Source organism: Leuresthes tenuis, unplaced genomic scaffold (assembly GCF_036924035.1).
Source record: "Leuresthes tenuis unplaced genomic scaffold, fLeuTen1.0.hap1 SCAF_1, whole genome shotgun sequence".
NCBI lineage: Eukaryota > Metazoa > Chordata > Actinopteri > Atheriniformes > Atherinopsidae > Leuresthes > Leuresthes tenuis.
The window spans coordinates 6,984,260-7,008,964 of NW_027325355.1; the positions used below are offsets into that span (position 1 = coordinate 6,984,260).

Below are 24,705 nucleotides of genomic sequence, written 5' to 3' on the forward strand. Positions count from 1 at the left end.
CTGATCGAAAAGCATGACTCAGTTATTTCAGAATAAAACTCTCTGCAGAAACAAGTTTTGTTTTAACGGAGAGGTGGAAGATTTACACATTTAATGGGGTAAATAAGTCCAGTCAGATATCAATATATGATCCAAATCTTCAACAATCAAACAAACAACAATGTAGTAACATCTCTGTGAAACATCAGCATCAGATTCATTGAATCATTTACGCTTTAAGGAAGCACGGCTGCATTTAGGTTGAAGTTCAGCTTTATTATTGTGAATAATTAGCAGAGAAGACAGAACAGATAATGAAAACAATATTTAGAATAGATAACACCATATTAACACAAACACTCAGTTCTGCTGCTTTCTTTATATGATCCATGTTTTTTTAAAAGCTTTTGAAACAAACTAAAACACATTTGAATAGAAAGACACATCTGCCCCCCCCCCCCCCCCCCCCCCCCCCCCCCCCCCCCAACAATTTGACCCAATTTTCTGAGGTCTTAGTAAGATGTATGAGACAGGCTTTGGTCAAACTCTCTGCTGATGTCATCACAGAGTCATCACACCTATGACAAGTTAACCAGGAAGAAAGTTTTCGAACAGAACTCGACTGTCTCTGACAGAACTGAGTAATTCTATCAGTTTAAACCAGAGTCCCTAAACATTGGAGCAGAATCAGTGAAGGTCTGTCAGCAGGTTGGAAATTCATCTTGGCTGATTGCAGCTCAGTGATTCCTCTCTGATATCACAGTTTGTCACATGTGCAGCAAACTAACTGCAGCTGACATGAACTGAATGGTCTCAGTTGAAGTGAGCTGCAGAGAAACACAACATACTGATATTCAGTGTGAAGCTTTGACTGGAAACACACAGAAAAACAACATCCTGGAAGAATGGCATCTTCCATCTTTAAAGGACTGGAAGAGGAAGAAGTTTCCAAGGAATCATTTAGAAGAGTATCAAACAGAAACTGATTGAATCCATGAATCTGAAAAGGTGTTTCTGAGTGAAAGAGACAGACATGTACAGACTGAACTATCTGTTCAACAGTGATTCTCTGAGAGGAGGAAACTCTTTATACTCAACACAGAGACACTGAGGAACCAGGTGAACATAACCTGAACCCAAATCCAGGATGCAGAGGTTCTTCAGTGAATGTGGTGTTGAAGGTGTGGAGGTGGATCAGTGTGTCAGAGGAGACTCTGTAGAAGGACAGAGTGCCAGCAGGACGGTCCACATACACTGCTGCTCTGTGAGAGACAGAGGAGGAGGAGGAGGAGGAGGAGGAGGAGGAGGAGGAGGGGATGGGTGTTTCTCGGTTATTGTGCCTGACAGAGTAACCAAAATAATCAGAGCAGCTCAGATGCCAGGACTGATCATTGTATCCAAACATACAGTCTCTGTCTCCTCTCCTTCTGATTCCTCTGTAACTCACTGATATATAAACTCCTCCTCTCCACTCGACCTCCCAGTAACAGCGACCAGTCAGAACATTTCTACACAGCAGCTGACACCACTCATCAAATCTATCTGGATGATCAGGATATGACTGAAACTCCTCCACATATGTCACCTTCCTGTTGTTGTCAGACAGTTTCAGTCTCCTGTTCACTGTGTTTGTGTCGATTGTGAGTTGACAGGAATCTGATGGAGAGAACAAACACAATCCAGCTGCAGTTATTGATCTATCATCTGTTCACTTTGATCAATGAGTGATGTGACTACGGCTGGGTATATAACTTCGGTTCTTTTAAGGCACCGACCAAAATGCTTCGGTAGTACCGCTTATCAAAACATGCCTCGTCTTTCGGTGCCAAGTTTTGGTACCCAGAGATTGATCAATGTGATAAAGAACTGATCATGCTACCCTCGATTGGCTGTATTAACGTTACACTTTGCAACATGCAGGAAAAAATGGTTACACCCACAGACGGGATTCACGTGTATCTGCGTCAGGAACTGTAGTTGTGTGCATGTTGTCAAACCGGTTAAACAATGCCACCGAGGTCAAAAGCGTGGCTCCATTTCACCAAGATTGACGCCAATAGTGCGCTATGCAACATATGCCAAAAAGTATTTGTTGCTAAGGAAAGCAACACGACTAATTTAATTAATTATTTTACCGTGCACAAAATCAATTTAGGAGCAGAAAGTTGCTCCGTGTTTTACTGCAAGAAGGTCTGACCGCAACCATCCTCCTCTCAGCATTCAGCACAGATCCTGCTTCATCTAAGAGTACAGAGGACGGCGCAGTGTGTGGCATTTTAAAGTAAATTTAAGGTAAATTAACGTTCAGCGAAATCTGGCAGTAATCTTAATGTTACTGCAACTTTCATACGTGCAGAAAGCAGACATGTTGACTTTTCTGGAAAGTATCCTCAGTATGTAGGATTAGACGTAGTATTAGACACCAATCTGTCACTTGTTTGCAACTGTTTTGCACTGGAAATTATTTGTTGTTAATTTTTTCCATAAGAAAACTGCTTGGATTGGAAATATACTGAGCTGAAAAATAAAACTGAAGATTTGTACTGTTATGTGGAATGTAATTTCCTGTTTGTTAGAATTGATATAATAAAATTGGTATCGGTATTGGTACCGGAATCGAAATTTTTTTATTGATACCCAGCCCTAGATGTGACAGTGTGAAGATGGTTGGATGTCATGAATCAGATGAAGAACACACTTACACTTCCTCAGACCTGGTGTCAACCATCGTTCTCCAGCAGGCTCCACCCTGAAAGAAGGAAGGGGTCAGAGGTCAGAAAAATGAGGAAAGAAAATAAAGTGATGAAAGAAAAGAACAATGGGCCTCATGCAAGAACATTTTTGTATTTTTATTCTAAATTTCTCTCACTTTTTTCGGAAAAAGGTCTCGTACGAACACGCCATGTCAGATTCAACAAACGCTCTTAACTTTGGAAAAAGTGTGTACACGACCTGCGTAAATAGGCGCATTCGGACACAGAGTTCTAGGAACGCAGTTCTATGAACTGTCCACCTCGAATTTAGTCATTTCAGTTTCATTTTGCATTTGCACATAAGTCGGGGACCTTGGTCGGGACTGATGTGACGTAACCGTCTGCGACAGTGACGTGTTACTGTAGCGCCACTCAACAACAAAACAAAACCCACGAAAAGTAAGGAGAGAAGAAAACAAAACAACACCACCAAGAAGCTAACATGTAGAGCGAGGAATCCACCGTGTTCATGGTCTGCATGACGGTAATATTAATCATGGACGATCACATCAGTCGTCTAAGATCGAGGCTGGAAGAGCACACAGAGAGTCAGGAGAGGAAGAATCGAGCAGCAGGCGATACTTCTTCGTTTCATGAAGGAAAGAAGGAGAGCAGAGCGCCGCAGACAAAGGAGACGACATGCAAGTTTAACTTATTAAACATGCGTCGTTTGTTACATGTCATATGAATAAATATTTCAGACAAGTGGCATAGCTACCAACCACCAAACACCTACGTCATGTGTTTCTATGGAACCCAGAAAGGACCCTGCCTCGGAGAAGGAGCTAAAATGGTTCTAGGAACTGAGGGCCGTGGTCCCTAGTTCCTGTATGTCCGATTGCGCGAAAAAACAGCCTAGTTCCTGAAAAGGTTATAGGAACTGCAAAAGGTTCCTACAGTGGGAATGCGCCTATTGATGAATGTGCACGTGCACGAGGATAGTATATTTGCATATTCCATGCCCAGCATAATACCATATAAGGCTACGTTTCCGTTCTCCTGTGTCAGGAAGTGTTGAGTCGTGAGAATGACATTAAGGCGCAAATAGAACAACTTTACGGGCTCTTTGATTGAAGTTCTGCTTTCAGAGATCCAAAAAGGAAAATCTGTCATTTTTAGCAGTGTCACCAGTGGAATTATGGGACCTGCTAAAGCGAAGAAAGTAATTACGACTGCTGTTAATTCCGTGTCACCTGTAGTTCGTAATGTCACAGAAAAAAAAGAAAAAATGGCTTGATATGAAAATGGCTTAAAAATAATTAAAAATGTCTCGCCATGGGCAAGCGCTTGATGACTGCAGCTAAAGCCGTGAAATCATTTGTTGCCTCATCATGATGGCACTTTGATGGGGCGGTCCATGAGGGAGGTCTTCTGGCACCACACCTTCTGGTCTGCCTGGGCTGGTTCAGGTAGTGGGAGAAACTTGTTCATGGCAATATTGCGCCAAAAGCAGCATGCCTTCCATAGAGCAGCCCTCCCCCCTCCCCGCTGTATCACGACACACCAGGCCTTCAGCTCACAAGTGCGCTCCACAACAGCAAAGGTGCTTTGACACGTCTATTTGTGCAGTCTATTGCTCCGACTATGTTTGGCAGTCCAGTCAAGGCCCTGGCCTTGTTATATACAGAGTCAAATTAACCTTCAATTAGTGCATTATTTAATTAGTACATTATTAAGCGGACTACATAACTCCTACGACAGGTCTGGATCACTCGTAAATTCTGGTCGTACCTGAAAGAAAACTTAAAATACGAAAACATTGGTGAATGTGCAGATTCTCTTAAATAACTCATACGCACGACTTAAGAACAAATCTGTTTGTACAACAGTTCTTGTATGAGGCCCAATGGATGCAAGGAAATCTGTCTGAGCTCCTGCTGAAGTTGAGAAGCACCAAATGTTGTCTGCAGTCAGATTATGGAGATGAAGTTTCTGTCTCTGAATTCAATTCTTCAAGTTTGATTTTTCACTCATTTCTGAATCCAAATATGAGCTTTAAAACTTCTAATAAAATCACTTCAGTTTCTGACATCATGGTCTCTCCTGGTGTTCACATTGTTTCTGCTGACTCCTCCTCTCAGTATGTTTCAGGGCAGCCAAACATCCAGATCCTTTCTCAGACCCATTGGTCCATCTGAATGCTGCACAGCCAGCCAGGGGAAGACATTCATCTAGAAAAGTTAGACTAGAAACACTCCCCTCATTCCACCCTCCATACTGAACATTAAAGGCTCACAATAAGATCAGAGGAGAATCTATAGTCATTGGAAGTATATCAGCTGCCAGGTGTTGTGATTTTATTGATGAGAATCAGAATAATTTATTTCAGCCTGATCACTTTACAGGAATCTGAAACAGACCAAAAAGCCTCCAGCCTCTTCCTCTCCTTCCCCCAGTGTCCCTCTCTTCCTGTTTCTCTGGAATTCCCTGGATAGTGTTTATTGGATTGTCTGCAACATTTTCTTTTTTTTTTCTTCATCCCAGCCAGAGATGGGATGAAGAACAACCAAACACAGCTCCAGTTCAACTTTGGTCTACTTGGTTCTCATCTGGAAGGACGGTCAGAACCACAGAAGGGCAGAACTCTTTGGACCTGGTACTGTGTGCTCTCTGAGAAAGCTCATCTGCTTCCACAGTCTGACTGCTACACACTACACTAACACAATGACATCAGCCACTGGGACACACAAACACAGTCAGATGCAGAGCTATCTGGCCTTAAGACGAGCATCAGCTGTGGAGGAACACCTGAGCACAGAGACTGAACAGCAACACAGAACCACGTTAACAGAGGACACACTCAGTGCACACACACTGGCCACTGAGACGGGCCTCTATCAGAGATCATGGCTCCCTGTGGAGCAGAGAGGATGTACACAGTCCAACAGCAACACTGTGGAGACACAGCTACACTTTCTAACACAATGTGACTCATTCTAACTGCTGCCTGAAAAGGATCTGAAGAAATGTCCCTTCATATACCCACAGTTCTCCTTCTGCCCAGCACGGACAAACTGCCCGTTCTGTTAGGATAAATTAAAGCAGAGCTGGACCAGGCTTTGTCTCTGCTGTGGATGGCTTCAGAGAGCTGTGTGGAGAACCAAGGACTGGATCTGGTTCTGATTCTGTGCTTTTATAAGGGCCACATCTGTCAGCAGGAACATTCAAACACTGTGAAAAGTCTTCCAGAGCCACGGCAGGATCAGTAACAGAGAATATATGATCAGAGTCATTTCAAACATCCTGAAGATTCAAATGCTTCTCATTTCCTGTACTGACCATTAGAGACTGAGTGATTTTAGTGTCTCTGATACAGGTGATTGTGAAGATCCACAAATATCTGCTGTTTCTGTTCAACCAGTGTTTCTGCTGTGAGCAAAGGAAAAAGGCTCCTACATGTGTGATTGTTCATGTAACACTCAGCAGGAAGCAAAAACACAGGGCTGAGTGCAGGACAGAGAACATGTTTCCAGCTCTTCCTCCTCTATCAGACATTGTGTGTGGCTGCAGCAGGCCTCTCCATACCTGAGTTTGTGTGGATCCTTCAGTGCAGCCGTCAGCAGCTTCACTCCTGAGTCTCCTGGATGGTTGTAGCTCAGGTCCAGCTCTCTCAGATGGGAGGGGTTGGAGGTCACAGCTTCAGCCAGAGAAGCACAGCCTTCCTCTGTGATCAGACAGCCTGACAGGCTGCAGACACACAAAACAACACAGAAACTCTGAGAGAACTGCTCTGAAACTGAAGCTGAATGTCATCAAATGTTCAGAGAAACTGGAACTGTCTCACATTACTGAATTTGTGTCTTTGTGCTAAGCTAGGCTAACATTTCCTGGACCCATCTCTGTATCTGATCCAGGGTCAGAGGACAGAGAAATAAAAGGACACCTTTATTCAAACTCATTTTGACAGGTGACCTCTGACCTCTTATCGATCAATCAAATTAATATGACAGGTGACCTTTGTTTGACATCCGTTTGCTGACATCTGGGGATATGACTTTTGACCTCTTATCGATCGATCAAGCTATTTTGACGTGTGACCTCTGTTTGACATAGATTAGCCATCTGTTGAAGAGATCTAAGGAAGGAAGGGGGAGTTTATGGCTAGGGTTAAGAATGATTACAGCTAAAGTCAGGAGGTTGTGAGAAATATATTAGTTGAATGTTTAAATAAGAGAAAGGGTTAGGGTTAATAGAAAAGGTTAAGTTGTAGAAGCGGTCAGAATTTTAACAGCTTCAAAGACCGGTCCCTGTAAGGTAAAGATGGGAAAATAATTAGATGTGTGGGGTGGGGTCTGTTAACAGACATCTGGCTGTCTCTGGCTGCACCATACTGTGACACTGAACGGAGGATGGGTTGTTTATAGCAAATAGAGGTAGGTTTAAATTACATGAAAAAGGTTTCCCTCTTAGTTTGCATACATGTTGTATATGGTATCATGGGCTAATCTACAGAGAATTCACTAATAGAACAGGTTGCCCATAAAGTTTACATCTAGTTCTCGCTCTGACTGATCAGCTCATACTATGGGAGCCAACTGCAGGGGGTCGTAAGAATGCATCATGCTGTGGCACTGGGCTGTAGGGGGCAAATGGCCCGGGTCAATAAGAATGCAAAGTACAGTGTGGTAAACAGTATGTGTCCTTGTCTTAGTTCGTAAGTAAACAAATGAACATATATGATGTTCACAAGGATGCACCATGCTGTGTGGGAATGAGATAACATTTTAAGTCTCGTACGAGCAAGGCTCAGGGTGCTGGAAAGTCCTCCTTTTACCAGGTGTTGCTAGCACTGCATGGATTTGGGTGGGGTGGGGGTGGGGGGTGTTAACAGACATCTGGTTGTCTCTGGCTGCACCATACTGTGACACTGAACGGAGGATGGGTTGTTTATAGCAAATAGAGGTAGGTTTAAATTACATGAAAAAGGTTTCCCTCTTAGTTTGCATACATGTTGTATATGGTATCATGGGCTAATCTACAGAGAATTCACTAATAGAACAGGTTGCCCATAAAGTTTACATGTAGTTCTCGCTCTGACTGATCAGCTCATACTATGAGAGTCAACTGCAGGGGTCTCAAGAATGCATCATGCTGTGGCACTGAACATTAGGGACAAATGGCCCGGGTCAATAAGAATGCAAAGTACAGTGTGGTAAACAGTATGTGTCGTTGTCTTAGTTCGCAAGTAAACAAATGAACATATATGATGTTCACTAGGATGCACCATGCTGTGTGGGAATGAGACAACGTCTTACTTCACAAGTAAACAGAATCAATCTGTTACTAACCGTAGGGTGGATATAAACTAAGTGTGAAGAGCAAATGGGTTGAAATTAGCACTTCAAGAAATTTTTAAAACACTCCCTTATTTCTATGGAGGGGGTAAGACTATATAAAATGGTTCAGGCATTTACGTCAGGGGCTCAACCGACAGGATAGGAACCATGGACACAGGTACGCAAAAAGTCTCCTTAAAACTTTAAAAAAAAAAAAAACCAACAAAAAAAAAAAAAAAAAAAAAACCAACAACAAACAACTTTTTTAGGACGGAAAACAAGAGCTGACGTCCATACACAGCCAACCGGCGGTTCTTTGGCACTCTTAGGAGTATTCAACGGTAAGTAAAAAAGATCTGATGTTAAACATATGAATGCGTGTATAATTATATTACCACACCATGACAGAGTGTTAATTTCCAGAGTTGGACGCAGAGGATTTGGATGACTTCATATTGACGCAAGCCGATTATGGTAATGTTACTTTAACTTTAATAACCTTTAACAAGTGAAATGTTTCAATGAAATAACAACAGATGTAATTGTTCACAGATTTACTAAACAGTGTGGAGCAAGGCCGAAAAAAGAAGAACCCAGCCGTGTTCGAAGGTGAATTGACTTTAAACGCGCCGGGAGGGGGAAACGGACTTTCCCTGAATAAATCCCGGCTACGACGAAGACTGCTCCCTGTACAACACAACCAGTTTTCAACTGAGTGTCCGAGTGTTAGTACAGAGGACGGACGGCAGGAAACATCTGTTCTACACACACCTCCGAGTGTACCTTACAGCCCACGAGAAACCCAACGACCCGAGTCGCCTGTGAGCGGCTACCATACCGACACAGCTGCAGGGGCTGAAGGGGCTGTCGGTTTACTAGGCTGCATAACGGCGCAGCTATTAGAGGCGCCAAGCGTTGTTCGCGGGGGGAGGGACCCCTCGCTAAACAGCCTGATCAGCGGGGTAAGTTTTTAAAAAAAACTCATCACTCATTGTTTTTGTTTTCTCACGTGAGCGCGTAAGCGTCATACGTCATCAACACGGATGTGACGCATAGGGAGAGGGTGAAGGGTGAGAGGGGTTAAAAGAGCGCAGCCTTTTTTTTTTCCAGTAGAACTCATGTCTGGTGCCTGTAAAACAAGCCAGTTGATATATTATTACTGCTCTGTCCACTTATCCGTGCTGCATTCAACGGGAGCATTACATGGTAACATCTATGCAAATTTCACATAGTGTATACTTAAGCAAGGTTTTTTTTTTTTTAAATTTATTTATTTATCTATTTTACGCTATTAAACTGTGTTTCAATTTGACAGAATCTGATGTTATAGCTCCCGTGAGGTCCGTGGTGAAGAATCGGCGGTGCAATAGAGTGCGCAACAGACTGTCGCTTGTCGAAGGGCTAATGAAAGGTACAGCCTATTATTATTATTATTATTATTATTATTATTATTATTATTATTATTATTATTATTATTATTATTATTATTATTATTATTTTAAATATAATTTCTTTAATTTTTTTCATTTATTTTAATTTAAATTTTTAATTTTTAATTTAAATTTTTTTTTTTTAAACTTTAATTTAAATTTTTAATTCTTAATTTTTTTTTTTTTATTTTATTTTTTTTTTTAAATTCACAATCACTGAACCAGGTATATTCAAAATACTTTTATGGTTATTTCTCCTTCAACCACAGAGGCCGATCTGTCAATAGAACGGATAAATCCTCCAAGCCGGCCCGACCCTCGTCTGTGGAGGAAAAGAAACGCTACCATCCGACGTGAAAGATCAAGAGCTCGGGCATTCATGAGAAGTAGCGAGATTCTTATACAGAGAATTAACCGTGACTTGGCCGTGATTTCGAAGTAAAGTAAATGTGTGTATATATATATATATAAGTAGATATCTTAACCCCTCTTAGCCATTCTCAATTCTGTGTAAAGATGGATAATCAAGCAGGCAGAGCTGTGCCGGCTGTAATATCCGAGGCTGTGGGAAATTTGGAAAACATACCCATACCGGTTCATGTGTGGGATTACTTTACACCACTGGAGTATGCGCTCCTTAATGTCGATTATCAATCATCTCCTATGAATATTGAAGAAGATGAAAATGGTCAAATTGATGTGTTACATGAATTAGAATCATCAGTCCTGAATTTAAACGGGCCTCCGCCACCCGGCCCGAGTTTACAAAATGAGTCATCAAAACCAGCTCCTTGTGTCACATCACTAGAGACAGCCTCAGCGATTAGTGCTTCTCAATCTTCAGCATCAGACACAGCCTCATCAAATCTGAATTCTTTACCTTCTCCAGCTGCAGCAGAGCAAACTCTGCAGCATGGTAGGGGGGTCAATCAGGAGAACGTAGCCGTCCCTGAATTAGAATCGTCAGTCCTGAATTTAAACGGGCCTCCGCCACCCGGCCCGAGTTTACAAAATGAGTCATCAAATCCAGTTCCTTGTGTCACATCACTAGAGACAGCCTCAGCGATTAGTGCTTCTCAATCTTCAGCATCAGACACAGCCTCATCAAATCTGAATTCTTTACCTTCTCCAGCTGCAGCAGAACAAACTCTGCAGCATGGTAGGGGGGTGAATCAGGAGAACGTAGCCGTCCCTGAAACGAGTCGGAGAGCTACACCTCAACCGATTGAGCGGGAACGCTACAATTGTCTTGAAATAAGACGTCCCGTCACAATACCGCGTCCGTGCCCTGATAGAATGCCCAACATCGCTGAGTTCACTTCAGCTGTTATGAGCAATCTTATTGAAGTGGCAGAAACAGCGCGATCACACGCCAGATGTAATGATGTCGTCCAGCTAGAATTAGTAGGTGAGAGTATTTCTCAACATATTACCGTTTCTGTCACAAATGAGTCTGATGTAATCCTGAAAGCCTTTCTGGACTTTTTAGACGAGTTAACTCAATCGAACGCAGAGATTGCCTCTGATACTAACATGGAGTTAGTCCTCCAGGTAGTAAGAAACCCTACAGGGGGCGCCAAACGGAAGGCTTCAAAAACCTTAGAATGCGAATTAATCCATAAGAAAAAACGTCACTTGTACATTACAGATAACTGTGACAATCAGCTCTGTTTCGCCATCAGTCTCGCGCACGTCTCCGGTTCTAAATTTACCGATAGTCAGGCTTCGGCCCAGGCGAGAGAGTGGCAGCGTCAGGCAGGGCTGACTGATCAGACGCCTGTGTCTTTCGGTGATGTTGGAAAGTTCGAAAAAATCCTAAACAGAAAAATTGTGGTGTTTCACAGAACCAAGGGTGATCGAGCTCTGTGTAAATTTGAGACTGATTTCAGAGATCGATCAAGCCCTCTCTTTCTGTTATTACTCCAAAACCATTACTATGGAATAAAAAACCTCAAAGGATTTTTAGGGTCGAAGTACATTTGCGAGCACTGCTACACCAGTTACAATGAGCCACACTCACACTACTGTCCTGGTTACTGTCCTGTGTGTTGTGACTCGTCATGTACAAATCAAGAGCTCAGTCCTGTATTTTGTGGCGATTGCAACAGAAGCTGTCGTAACTCGTCGTGCTTCAACAGACACAAAGAACCTCGTGAGAGACCCCAAGCCAGAATGCAAGTGAGTCATTGTGATCTGATTAAAAGATGTCCGACGTGTAAGAGATTTTATCGCGTTGCGATGACTAAGGTAAAAACCCCCCACGTGTGTGAAGGTTTAAAATGTAAAATCTGTGGTGAGAAACTGACCCTCGGTTCTACACCAACTCTCGGTGGACATCAGTGTTACATTCAGCCTACCAGCACCGACGAACGGCTTGACGAAAAACTGATCTTTTATGATTTTGAATCCTTAGTCGGTCAGAACGATGTGCATGTCCCCTTTCTGGTCTGTGCAAAAACGCTGAAAGGTGTGGAGTGGTCTGCCTACGGGTTGGATTGTGTCAAGAAATTCCTCCTCCGTTTCAGGAGACCACGCTACCGTGGATACACGTTTATTGCTCACAACGGACGAGGTTATGATAGTTATCTAATCCTTAACGTCATGGTGCAACTAGGTATGAAGCCCTCTCTCATCACACAGGGGAGTAAAATTCTCTGTTTTACAGACTGTGATTATGGTTTGAGATTCATCGATAGTCTGTCCTTCCTGGCTATGAAACTGAGTATGATGCCGAAAGCGTTAGGTTTCAGTGATCATACCAAAGGTTTCTTTCCCCACAGATTCTCTTCAGAGCAGAATTTGAAATATGTGGGGCCTTTTCCTTCACCGAGTTACTACTCTGTAGAACTCATGAGCCCCAGTGAGCAGGGAGAGTTCTACAGATGGTACGATGGAGTTTGTAAAGGCACCTTTAACTTTCGTGAACAGAGCATGCTTTACTGCAAAAATGATGTAGATATACTGTTCAAGGGGTGTGTCAAATTCCGCGAGCAATTCTTTAACGAGACGCGCGTGGACCCCCTGAAATGCATCACGATCGCGTCGGCCTGTATGAAGGTTTTTACCGCCAACTTTCTGCAGCCTAAAACCCTGGCCATACCTTCACCCGTTGATTACAGTCAGCAGAGTAAGACCTTCTCAAACGCATCCATCCAGTGGCTGGAGTGGTTAGCGTTTAGCAGAGGGATTGAGATTAGCCATGCGTTAAACACAGGGGAAAAAGGAATCGGTCCTTATCACGTAGATGGGTATGCGGAAATTGACGGTGTGAGGGTAGCTTTTGAGTTTTACGGCTGTTTCTTTCACGGCTGCCCCATCTGCTATCAGCCTCAAGACACATGTCCGCTGAGGAAGGAGCCGTTTGAAAAGTTCTATGCAGAGACCCATGAGAGAGAGAGAGAACTTCAGTCAGTGTACGGTCTTCGTCTGCATATCATGTGGGAGCACGAGTGGACTGAGATGAAAAAGTCCCATCCGGAGGTGATTGAATTTCTCAAGAGCTTTAACGCCCCTGAACCTCTCTCTCCGAGACAGGCACTGTACGGTGGTCGGACCTGCGCACTCAGGTTGAGGTACAGTGCGGGGGTAGATGAAACTGTGCACTACGCTGACTTTACATCTCTTTACCCCTATGTAAATTGCAGCTTTCCTTACCCTCTCGGCCATCCCAGAATCATCTGCAGAGATTTTGATGACCCTGACAGTTACTTTGGTTTCATAAGAGCTGTTGTTTATCCTCCGCGTGGGCTGTTTTTCCCAGTTTTACCTTACAAGTCATCTCACGGAAAACTTGTATTCACTCTCTGTCGCACCTGTGCTGAAATGAATAACCAGGCAGGTGCGTGCAGCCACAGCGATGAGGAGAGAGCACTAACAGGTGTGTGGGTGAGTGTGGAGTTTAGCAAGGCGTTAAAGCTTGGTTATCGTCTTGCTAAAATCACTGAGGTGTGGCACTTTGAGAGGACCAGTAGCTCAATCTTTGTAGACTACATACACACATTTCTTAAGGGTAAACAAGAGGCTTCAGGATATCCCGCAGACGCAGTTGATGAGGAGAGTAAGCAGAGGTACGTCAGAGATTACAAACTCCATCAAGGTATTCAGTTGGATACCAGCAAAATAGAGGTGAACCCTGCTAAAAGACAGGTGGCTAAACTGTGTCTGAACAGTTTCTGGGGGAAATTTGCGCAGAGAAGCGACCTCCATCAGACCACCATCGTCACAGACCCGAATGAATTTTTTAATTTCATGTTCTCGGGTAAATACAAGATAGCCTACTTCCACTTTCTAAACCCTGACATGTGCATGTTGCAGTGGACTTACAACAAACGGTGCATCGCTCCACCCAACAAGGTAAACAATGTATTCATTGCAGCATTTACCACCGCATATGCACGTTTAAAACTGTACAGCTGTCTGGAAGTAATGCAGGACAAAATTCTCTACATAGACACAGACAGTCTGATCTATGTGGTGAAAAAAGGTGAGACTCCACTGAAACTGGGAAACTATCTGGGGGATTTGACCGACGAGCTGGGAGGTGACACAATTCAGGAATTTGTTGCAGCAGGACCCAAGAGTTACGCCTACCAGACCAGAAATCAGAAAAAAGTATCGATGCGCGTTAAAGGCATCACTCAGACGCATGAATGCAGCGAGAAGGTCAACTTTGACAGCGTCAAAGAGTTAGTGGAGGGATACTTGGCTGACTCCAGAGAAACGGTGATCGAGACCCCTCAGCGTACCATCAGAAGAGATAAAAAGGGGTTTCTGTTAAAAAATGTGACATTCCAGAAAAAGTTCCGGGTGGTGTATGACAAGAGACGCCTTTTTCCTGACGGTACAACTCTGCCTTTCGGTTATTAAGGTATTAAGCTGGTTAAGAGAGGGAAAAAAAAAATAAATAAAAATGCCGCAATTTTCTGATATGAAGGAGATTTGACCCCAGACTAAAGACTCCTTTTTCATGTCTGATTGTGGGGCCCAGCGGATGTGGAAAATCATTTTTTGTTAAAAGTGTTTTAAAAAAGTGTAACCATGTGATGGATGTTGTACCGGATAATATTGTTTGGATTTATACCTCTTTCCAACCACTGTATGCTGAACTGCAGCGGTTGAATAAAAACATCAAATTTGTGGAAGGATTGCCTCATTCTTTTGAAGATGAAAATCTGTTCCCTCCTGATTGTAAGCACTTGGTTATTCTGGACGATGTCATTTTTCAGGCTTCAGACCATCCTGAAGTGGTAAAAATTTTCACTCAGTACAGACATCACAGAAATATGAGTGTCATGATGTTGACTCAAAATGTATTTCATCAAGGGAAATACAGTCGCACCATCAGCCTGAACAGTAACTACCTGGTGCTGTTTAAGAATCCCAGAGATAGATTGCAGGTGAATATACTAGCCCGTCAAATCTTCCCCTCAGAGAAAGCTATTTTTCTGGAGAGCTTTGAGGACGCCACCAGAGAGCCGCACGGGTATTTAATCGTCGACCTGACCCACTCATGCCCAGAACAATACAGACTGAGAACGGGTTTACTTCCTAGTCAGTGGCCAGTTGTCTATGTTCCGAAAGCATAGTAATTTATCATGTCAGCCCGTATAAAAAGGAATGCTCCGTTACTCCGAGCTCTGTACCACGCCACACCTCAGAAACGTAAGGACATTCTCGGCCATTGTTCACCCGACTTTCTTAAAGCTTTGTGTGAGATTGCTCTGAATATTTTAAAGGGTAACATTAAGCTATCTCCTCCCCAGTATCGGAGTTTGAAAAAGCAAAAGAAAGTTATCAGACTGCTGGCTGATAAGAGAACCGGTTTAAAACGTAAGCAGCTGGCTCTCAAAAGTCAAGGAGGAGGGTTTATTCTCCCCATCCTAACGGCTCTTGCACCCGTAATTGGGGATCTAGTGGCCGGAATCGTTAGAAGATAAGATGTCGCTCAGGACAGCACAAAAGATGTTTCTCATCTCACCTCATCAGTTCAAACACTTGAGTCAGTCAGAGACTTCTATCAGACAGACGGCGGAGGATGATTTGGATAGTAAAATGAGAGCGATACTCGACGAGTCAGGAATGACCTCTTATGAAAAAATTAAGAAATACGACGCCCTGCTGCAAAGATACCTCACCCTAATCAAGCAAGGTCAGATGGAGGAGCCGCGGATGACTGTGACTCTTCAGCGAAACAATCTTAATGATCCAATACCTGAATCAGATTCCCGTGAGACGGATCGTGTTCACGAGCCCGATCAGCTAGAATTGGATGCAACGGCGAGTGAGGTATTAAAAATCCTTCCAAAGCGCGATCGCAGAAATGGTGAATACATCTTGAGGAAATTATCTGAGAGAAATGGCTGGACCACCAGAGGAGAATTTGTTTATCAGGGGCAGGTTGTGAGAGGATCACATTTGGTTGATTTACTTAAAAACCTTCTGCTCCCTTTTAAAAGAAAAGCCCAAACCATGCAACCAGCAGGCTGGACAAGTTTTCTCAATGTTCTGAATGAACTGAACATACCTTTATCCTCTGTGAATAATCCGCAAGCCCGTGAACAATATCGTCGTCTCAAAACAGAGTCGAGCGGAATAGAGAAAATACCATCTGTAAAACCGAAGAAGAAGATAACCCTCTCCCCACATTTTTTAAGATCTGGACATAATGAGCGAGACAAGGCTGCAGATGAACATAGTCTGCATAAAAAGATAAAACCTCCGCGCTGGGTTACCTTTTCACCATAAATTTCTGTAAGAAATGAATAAAATGATACCGTCATTTGTTCTCAATAAAAATTTTTTATTGATTCCAATTTTCAGAGTCTACAGAGTCATCACTTTCATGCATTCACAATTTATAGCACTCTTTGAACATCTGTAAAGAACAGGCTCCGTGATGAAATGAGGTAGCACTGTGCTTTCTGATGCATCTCTGATATTTTTTCACAAAGTTAGATACCATCACATCATTTTTAAGAACATCGTCACTGTAGGAGGATAATACTTGCTGCAGAGACATTCCGCACGCCCGGTGGCAGAGGTAATAAACGCACTGCTGACCGCACACGGTGGACAAGGTGTTCTGAAGTTGGCGATTATGGTACGTTATCTTCAGGGATCGGTCTTTCAGAAATGACACAATGTCTGAGGGGTAGTGAGAAAAATCTGGCGGTAGCCCGTAAGAGTCGAAAAAGGTGGCTTGACCGTTCTCCTCCAGAGTCAGAGCTAGCCAATGCTCCCCAGGCATGTGAGAAGGATGTGTGTTCACAATGAAGTAAGCCGGCTTTGTAAACGTTTGTGTGAGCAAGGGGAGTTGGTCACTAGCCCACACGCCACAAAATAGGTCACCCAGTAGATGGTGCAACAGGCTCTCCAGTTGGTGGTTATTCATGCTTACTCTTTTAATAATAGTCCACCAGCACCTGTCTTCTTGAGTTGATCTCCAAAATGGAATCGTAACATGCGTAGACAATGAGGGTTGTGGTGTGAGGTAGCGGAACTCTAAACCTCGCCTCCAGTCTTAAATTCCCATTAGAAACAGGTGACAAGGCGTCGCTATCCTCACCAGGATTGAGATTAAAGATAAACAGCGAGTAACCGTTGTTAAATTCTTCACGTGTGATACTCAGAGGGAGATCTTTTAAATGACGACCTGTCGCTGTGAACAAATTGTAAAATTCCCGGACTGAAATGCCTTGGTTGAACTGAGGCTGGAACGCCTTGGCGGGAACTTGTTTACCATCCTGACAAAGAGCTAGATACTCTATATCCATATGTTTAAAGTTGAAGGGTGACAAGTCCCTTCTTCCCGTGAATGCCTCGTGGTGCACCATACCTAAAACAATATATTTAGGCATCGCTCCCAAAAAGAGATTCTCCTGATTGCATATCCTCGAATTTTCAGGGATGGAGTATGTTTTTACATTCACTCGTGACAGTGGGTAGAGAGCGTTTCCTCTCATTAAGGCCGATGTGTGGCCTAAACGAACAGCGGGGGAGACGGAAACTTTTTTGATAAAAAGAGAGGCTCCTAATATCATTAATCGGTAAGTCGAGTCTCTGGTTCCCATGAGATAGAAGGCCTCACTGGCTCTGGTTAGTTTAACTCTCATATCCACAGAGTTCAGCAGGAGCCTTTCGCAGAAAAAGATATCCCCATGGAGGGGGCCCAATAGGTGTACTTCTCTGGAATTAGCTGTACAGAGAGCCCTCTGGTTTAGCCCTCTGTTTGGCCCATTATTGGTTACTATAGAGTCTATGGCGCCGGCTGTGTCTTTACAATAAAGACCAGCGCTGAACTGACTCTTTAACGTGTCTTCAGAAAAGTTTAGCAGAGTCTCGATCATAGCTCTATATGGGTGGGTGGCACTAGACTGTGAAATTAATCTATCACCCAGAGTAACATCGCATTGACTGAATAGTGTATTGAGAGGATAATTGATGAGACCCACAGGTGCGTCGTTCGCCAAGTTTGTGCCGTCTGCATTGGTGATCTTCACGCGTAGATGTAACAAGGTATCGTTGAGATCCAGATACTTTTCACCATCTCCCGGTATAAAAAACTCAATCGGACCATTCTCAGTAATAGCGGATAGAGGCATAATTTCCGTGTAGATCTTATCCTCGATAGAAAGCTGGGTCATAGGGACTGAAAATAAGTCCAGTTCTGCCAGGGTGCACTCAGGGGATTTGTGATGCAAAAGAGCCATGTTTCACTCTCTTTCTCTCTCTATTTATGATTCAGTGGAATATATCCCTGCTCCGTGCAGACTTCCTCCCTTTAGGCTTGATCCTTCCAACTGACTTCTTTCTTTTGAGCGGCCTCACTATTTGTGACCTCCTCACACGTTCACCCGGCGGCCGCTTTCTTGGTCTTCGTGACAGAACCATGATACCCGATCCTTCTTGTCCTCCCGTCTCTGCAGGACCAGAGATCCTTCTCATGGTTTTGCCTATGACATCTGAGGCAATGTTTGTAGCTGCTGTTTTCAGATGAGGCTTAGCTATAGCAAAACCTTTTTTAACAAGGGGGGCTACGAAGCGAAATAATTTTGAAAATATAGAACCTATTCCACGACCGTACATTACAGGTGCTCCATAAAAACCAGGCAGGGTACCTCCGACCTGGTTCTGGTAATAGTTTACGAAGCGGTGAGGATCATCCCTCATGTTTATCTGAACCATGTTGCTTTGTTTTGTCGTCCTCCTCCTGACACAGACACAGACACTGAGGTGACCTCTGACTGAACGTTTGTTTGATAGTGACTAATGAGTCTGTGATCAACCCGTTTTTATATATATATATATATTACCTCTTACTCTCTCTGTGATATTAGAGTGAATGACCATCATTTCATTACGCGTTGTGATATCACGGGTCGGAAGTGTAGTCTCACAACGGTTTTCCCATAAGTAAAATTTACCGGAGTGTTTTGATCCGTTTTAATCTCTATGTGGATGTTTTCAATATGCCTCTTTGCTACAGGTAGATAGTTGACCGGGTTAAAAGTATGCGTAATTATATCGCCAAACTTACCCTCTACTCTAGCTGTTCGCAAGAGCGGGGCATAAGCATCGCCGACTATCTGAGGAGCAACCACATCGCTGTAACAGTAAAGCTGGTAGAAACCTGCTTTTAAATCCATCGGGTAAGGGGCACTCCTTTTATCAAACACGATCCATTTGCCAGGCTCCACACCTAGCATGTAGCTCAGTGGTGGATAAAAACGCAGGTGGTACTGGCCTCCTGCCTGATACACGAGTCTATTTTCCACCGTGTTCACGACTAAATAAATATCAGAACCTATTTTTCTAAGGTGACCCTCAATCTCGGCTTTGAGCTGATTCAAATCCTTGAAATGTCCCCATCCTATATTGTGGCGGTAGAAATTTTCCAGCCCCGCTTTCCTCCATTCAAAAAAAGCCTGGTCCTTGGGGGCGTTATGCCATGTGTACGGATAAGAAATCTCCGTCAAGGCAACCTGCCACGAACCTTCCAAATCGATATGCTGGGCTAAATCCACGCGGAAACTGGAACTGGTATTATTCTTAAAGACGTTGAGACTAGCGTTGGAGGGCAGGGTGATATAAAACCCCTCATCCTCCACCGTTCGGTTCATGGTGTAATGTAGCGGGCTAGGAGTAGCGATGGCCCCCTTTATACCTCGTGAAGGTCACTGGCTCTGACCCAGCTGTTGAATTTCTCAGGCCAGTTTTTCCAACGGACAAAAACCTGTTTTACACCCCTGATGTTGCGTCGTTTTAATATCTTCTCCACTTGATACATCTTGTCTTTATTCAGTTTAACTTTTTGAATCTCCTCCGCGTAAAATGAACCTTCAATAGCTTCTCCATCAAAATCTTTGAGTTTGTACACAGGGGGAGATCGTGCAAGCTGCTCGGTCACTGTAAACACTTCGTCTGTAAAACTTTGTTCATATTTCTTGTCAAACACACCTCGCAGTTTAGATATTCTTACAAGATCTCCTTTTTTAAACTTTATCCTTGAGTCCTTGCAGCATCGATCGCGTGCAGAGCCGTACAGGTTCTGAAAAACTTTAAAGGTGTTTTCTAGAGTCACTTCTACAGGCTTCATTTTGATGCTCGTGTGGTAACTGTGGTTGTAACTTTCCACGAGATCCTGCAGGACGTCGACGTATCGACGTGTGTTATTAGCAGTAAAATATCTCCACATCCTGGTTTTTAACGTGCGGTTAAACCTCTCAATCACAGATGCCTTTACCTCGCTCGGAGTAGCAAAATGCACAACTCTGTGGTTCTCTAATAATGCCTTAAATTTTTTGTTAAAAAATTCTTTCCCGGCATCAGTTTGAAGTTTTTTAGGGGTCTCGCTTTCTCTAAAAACAGATTCAAAAGCCTTTACCACCTCTGCGGCTGTTTTTCTCTTCATAGTGCGAACGTAAGCCTTTTTTGAAAACACGTCAATGACGGTTAATAGATAATTATACCCGTCATTGTACTCAGCCAAGGCCTGCATGTCGCAGAGATCTGCTTGGAATTGTTTTAAGGGGCTGGTGACAAAAACTCTGTTTCTCGGAAAATGTATTCTTGCAGGTTTATGTAGAGTATATGCATCTTGCTCTGATAAGAAGTCTTGCACTTTTTCGCACGCGACTTTCTTACCCGTTTCGTCCTGTACAGCTTTACGCAACCTCTCTACTCCCCCAAAACTACCAGGGTGGATAGGATCGTAGAAAACCTTTTTCATTAATCTCGTTTCAGCCATCTCACCTTATACAAACTCTGGCTTGTAATGACAGAAAACACAAAACGCAAGTATATTTCAACCTTTTATTTTTTCTCTAATGTGTAATAATACACACACACACACACACATACAAATGATCACAAAAAGCAGGAATGCTAGTAATATAGGATTTAAGAAAAGTTAAATGTTATAAAAACATCACACGAATACAATATTAGTCTAAACACATCCGGCTGATGGAAAGAAGGAATGTAACACCCCTCTTTTAACCCTCCCAGAACTTTGTCATGGTTTGAAGCTGCTGCAATTTCTTTACATCATCTCCAATCAACTGCTCGTACATATCGTGTATAGAAGTGTTGATTTGTTTCACCAGAGTTAGTTCGTACAAGTAAGCTTCTGCCACAGCCCTGACTCTGGCATCATCTTCACAAATGTTACGCGCAGTTAGAAGATGTTGAATGGAAGCAACGAATCGTTGATTATAAAGTCTCCGCATCAGAGTGTAGTAATGGTCATGAAAAAAGTCGTCCTCGAGGACATCCTTGCACTGATGTTGGCGTAAACTAGGGTGATCGACACTACACCCGTAGCATGATTCAATCATAAATTTTTTGATGGTCTCGTTCAAGAGGTGTATCACTGCAGTTTTCACAACTTTGATGAAACCTGAGGGGACCCATCCATCAAACTCGTCCTCACCCTCTCCTCCGGCATCCTGAGTGTGTGCAGGGGACCCCTGGCCTGGTGGAAGCTGAGAGTCCTCCATTTCGTTAGATTTAGCTTCCTCCGTTGTTACGGCCACGGTGGATCCTATCGGGTAGAGCGTTAAGCAGCAGTCATCAGGCGCCGAATTTGAGAACTCGATCTCGAGAGAAGAGGAGGAGTTGGAGGAGAAGAAAGACTCAGACGAAGTCGCTGGTGAAGGAGGGTGATACGGCTCCAGGTAGTATCTGTCGCTGTCTGGTGATCCAAACTGCGGTGATGTGGATGTTGAAGAAGGACTCCCTGTATGCACCAATAGCGACGGAGAAGCATTCTCCAGATCGCGGTCAGCGATCTCCTCGCACAATGTCTTCTGGACGCTAGTTCTCATCCTGTTCCTCGTGTTGATCGGTGTATGACCTGTGCTGGAGTGTGTCCTTATAAACCTGAAGGGGGTGTGGTTATTGAGGTTGAGGAGGAGGGTTCTCAGCGGAGGGAGGTCTACACAGCCAGGGTTTTCTTGACTGCTAGAATCTCACCCCAGTTCTGGCAACTGCGGAACAGCGTGGAAACTCGATCCGCTATATCATTCATCTTCTCCACCCAGGCTGCATGAGGTATTGCTAACAGCGTCCTAAACACACCACAGTCAGAGTTATAGCACTCAAGAACAAAAAGATCCCCGTCTTCATTCTCATTAGATTTCCGGTGGCTTGCACGGAAGAACCAACGGCCTGTAACGCCTGTTTTCGATTGCCACACAGCAGTGAAAACCATCCTTGTTTTGGCCAGCTCAGCATCATCCAGAGGATTCCTCAGTCTCGGACTCTCCAGTCTCGGCCGTTTGGCTGCAGACGTTGCCGGGATTTCTTCGGGTTCTTCTTTCACTGTTAACACCTCCTCAGCCGAGCCCATGCCTCCTTCTCTATGACGCGGTATCGCTAGTTTCAACACTCCCCAGTCGTTGGAAGTTAGCATACCCACAGTGGTCAGAGGTCCCGGCTTCTCACCACCCTCGTCAAGCTGATACAGACAGAGGTCACCTGTTTCATACATGAACACATAGCCCCATCTTCCCCGCAGTCCATAAGGCTCCAGTGACCATTCTTCCCGTAGAGACACGGGCGGCGGTTGCTGCGTTCTGCACAGAAACACCATCCTTTTCTTGGGAGCATTAGGTACCAAGGGCTGATCTTCAATTATCGTTACCGGAGTCTCACAAATGAGAGACCGCAGAGCACACGTCCTCTCCGGGGCCTGCGTAGATTTATCCTCTACACTCACTCTGCTTCTTGTCCTCGGCATCTTGAATCAGCTATCTTTCACCCCAAAGTCGTTCTCTACACACTGACTGTCTCAGGGTTTTTATCCTTTACTCGAAACACCTCCCCTGTCCACCCATTGGCCCTCAAACCTGGGGGTCGAACAATACCCCACCCCACACATCTAATTATTTTCCCATCTTTACCTTACAGGGACCGGTCTTTGAAGCTGTTAAAATGCTGACCACTTCTACAACTTAACCTTTTCTATTAACCCTAACCCTTTCTCTTATTTAAACATTCAACTAATATATTTCTCACAACCTCCTGACTTTAGCTGTAATCATTCTTAACCCTAGCCATAAACTCCCCCTTCCTTCCTTAGATCTCTTCAACAGATGGCTAATCTATGTCAAACAGAGGTCACACGTCAAAATAGCTTGATCGATCGATAAGAGGTCAAAAGTCATATCCCCAGATGTCAGCAAACGGATGTCAAACAAAGGTCACCTGTCATATTAATTTGATTGATCGATAAGAGGTCACAGGTCACCTGTCAAAATGAGTTTGAATAAAGGTGTCCTTTTATATCTCTCTTATGGCACACTAAAATGTAAAAGCAAGCCACCAGGTGTTGAAACTACACGCGAACTACAACGCAGGCCGTGCTAACATTAGCCTGGTAGATCACAAGTTGTTTATATTCGGACACGGCAAGCACAAGAATAGCCTTGATGGACGTGGTAACTGGACCGCTGATAACTTGACAACATTCTCCGCTCCGACATCCGGGGGAGATGGAACGCACCATCACTTTCTCACCTCACACGTCAGGGAGGAGGGGAGCGTCACAGGTCAGGCAGGGGGAAGAGGGGGAGACTTTGGAGGGAGGGGGAGTTGTTCATGTTTAAATTTTTACTAAGTGCTGTGCTACATGCCAGAAAGGTAAGTATAGCTTTAAGTCTAACATCACACATGGAACAATATTTCATTCATTTATTATTTCTTATATTATTGTAGTTAATGTTTAATGTGTTTCTGTGGGGTTTATGTTTTCCAAATGCTCACAAAGATCATGTACCTACACGCTACCAATAACAACAGGCTGTAGAGACGCATGGTTTTCCATCCAGGTAACATGCTATGTTTTGTTTTGAGGTTGCTGTTTTTATGTTTACATTGTTATATTTTTACAAGATGTTAAAAGAAATGTAAAGTCAACAATATTGTTGACTTTACATTTCCACTGACATAATCACAATATTATATGTATGTCTTTACAGTGATCTGCTGTTCAAGGATGTTTCAGTCTTATAATATAAGCATCTTTATGTATTGATAAATTCCTTTACAACTTGTCTCCTCCAGGATTAGCAGATGATGAAACCTGTTGTGGATTTACAACAAAAATATAGAACAAATTTCTACAACACATTCCTGTACAACTTGGACCTGTACATTGGATCTCTTTTTATCATAGTAGTATTGGAGACTAGTGTGTACATATATATAACTATTTATCATGTCTATCTATTCTTTGCTGCTCAGGTCCCTGATCGTAGTCAGGCCATCCTCCCATGATTAGATGGAGAGGACAGCTGATTCTCCTTTGCCTGCCTTTTGTGTTGAAGGACTGAGTCACACAGTTTTATCAACCACATATTTCATTTTTTGGACTTTTTTGAAAGAGTATCCATACCAAGGAGTAAAATTGTACAATCCTCTTTTTCCTAAATCAGTACCAACTTGTGCGCACCGCATGGAGTTGGCGCTCAGATCCCGGCAGGCAGAAATTGCTGCTCCTTGATTGGATGATTGTTTGGCCCATGGGTGGGCACCGGGTTAATTGTGCAGGCTTTTGAGTAGTTCTCCTTGTCGCTGATTGTTACCATGGGATTGTTTTTCCTGTTTCCTTCTCCTTTGGCTTCTGTGTCCAAATTCCAAATGGAGAGCATGGAAAAATATATGCATTACAAATTGATATGGAAGAAGAAACCAAATAGATTCAATTAGTGACACCCAGAGGTGAGAAGGCAAATAGCACAGACCCTCTCAGCTGAATGTTTCACTTTT

The 24,705-nt window shown here is 43.5% G+C and overlaps 2 protein-coding genes across 2 annotated transcripts in view; both read right to left on the reverse strand.

Annotated features, from left to right (window-relative positions):
• The window catches only part of LOC140296397 (uncharacterized), a 62,878-nt gene that overhangs the window by 10,048 nt on the left and 28,125 nt on the right, over positions 1-24,705 (reverse strand). The window lies entirely within an intron of this gene.
• LOC140294850 (stonustoxin subunit alpha-like) lies at positions 963-23,443 on the reverse strand. Its single transcript, XM_072379618.1, has 4 exons — positions 23,419-23,443; positions 6,258-6,474; positions 2,682-2,728; positions 963-1,635 (listed from the first exon to the last, which is right to left on the reverse strand). Exons 1-4 carry the CDS (start codon positions 23,441-23,443, stop codon positions 1,073-1,075), a joined length of 852 nt encoding a protein of 283 aa, XP_072235719.1. The 3' UTR covers positions 963-1,072.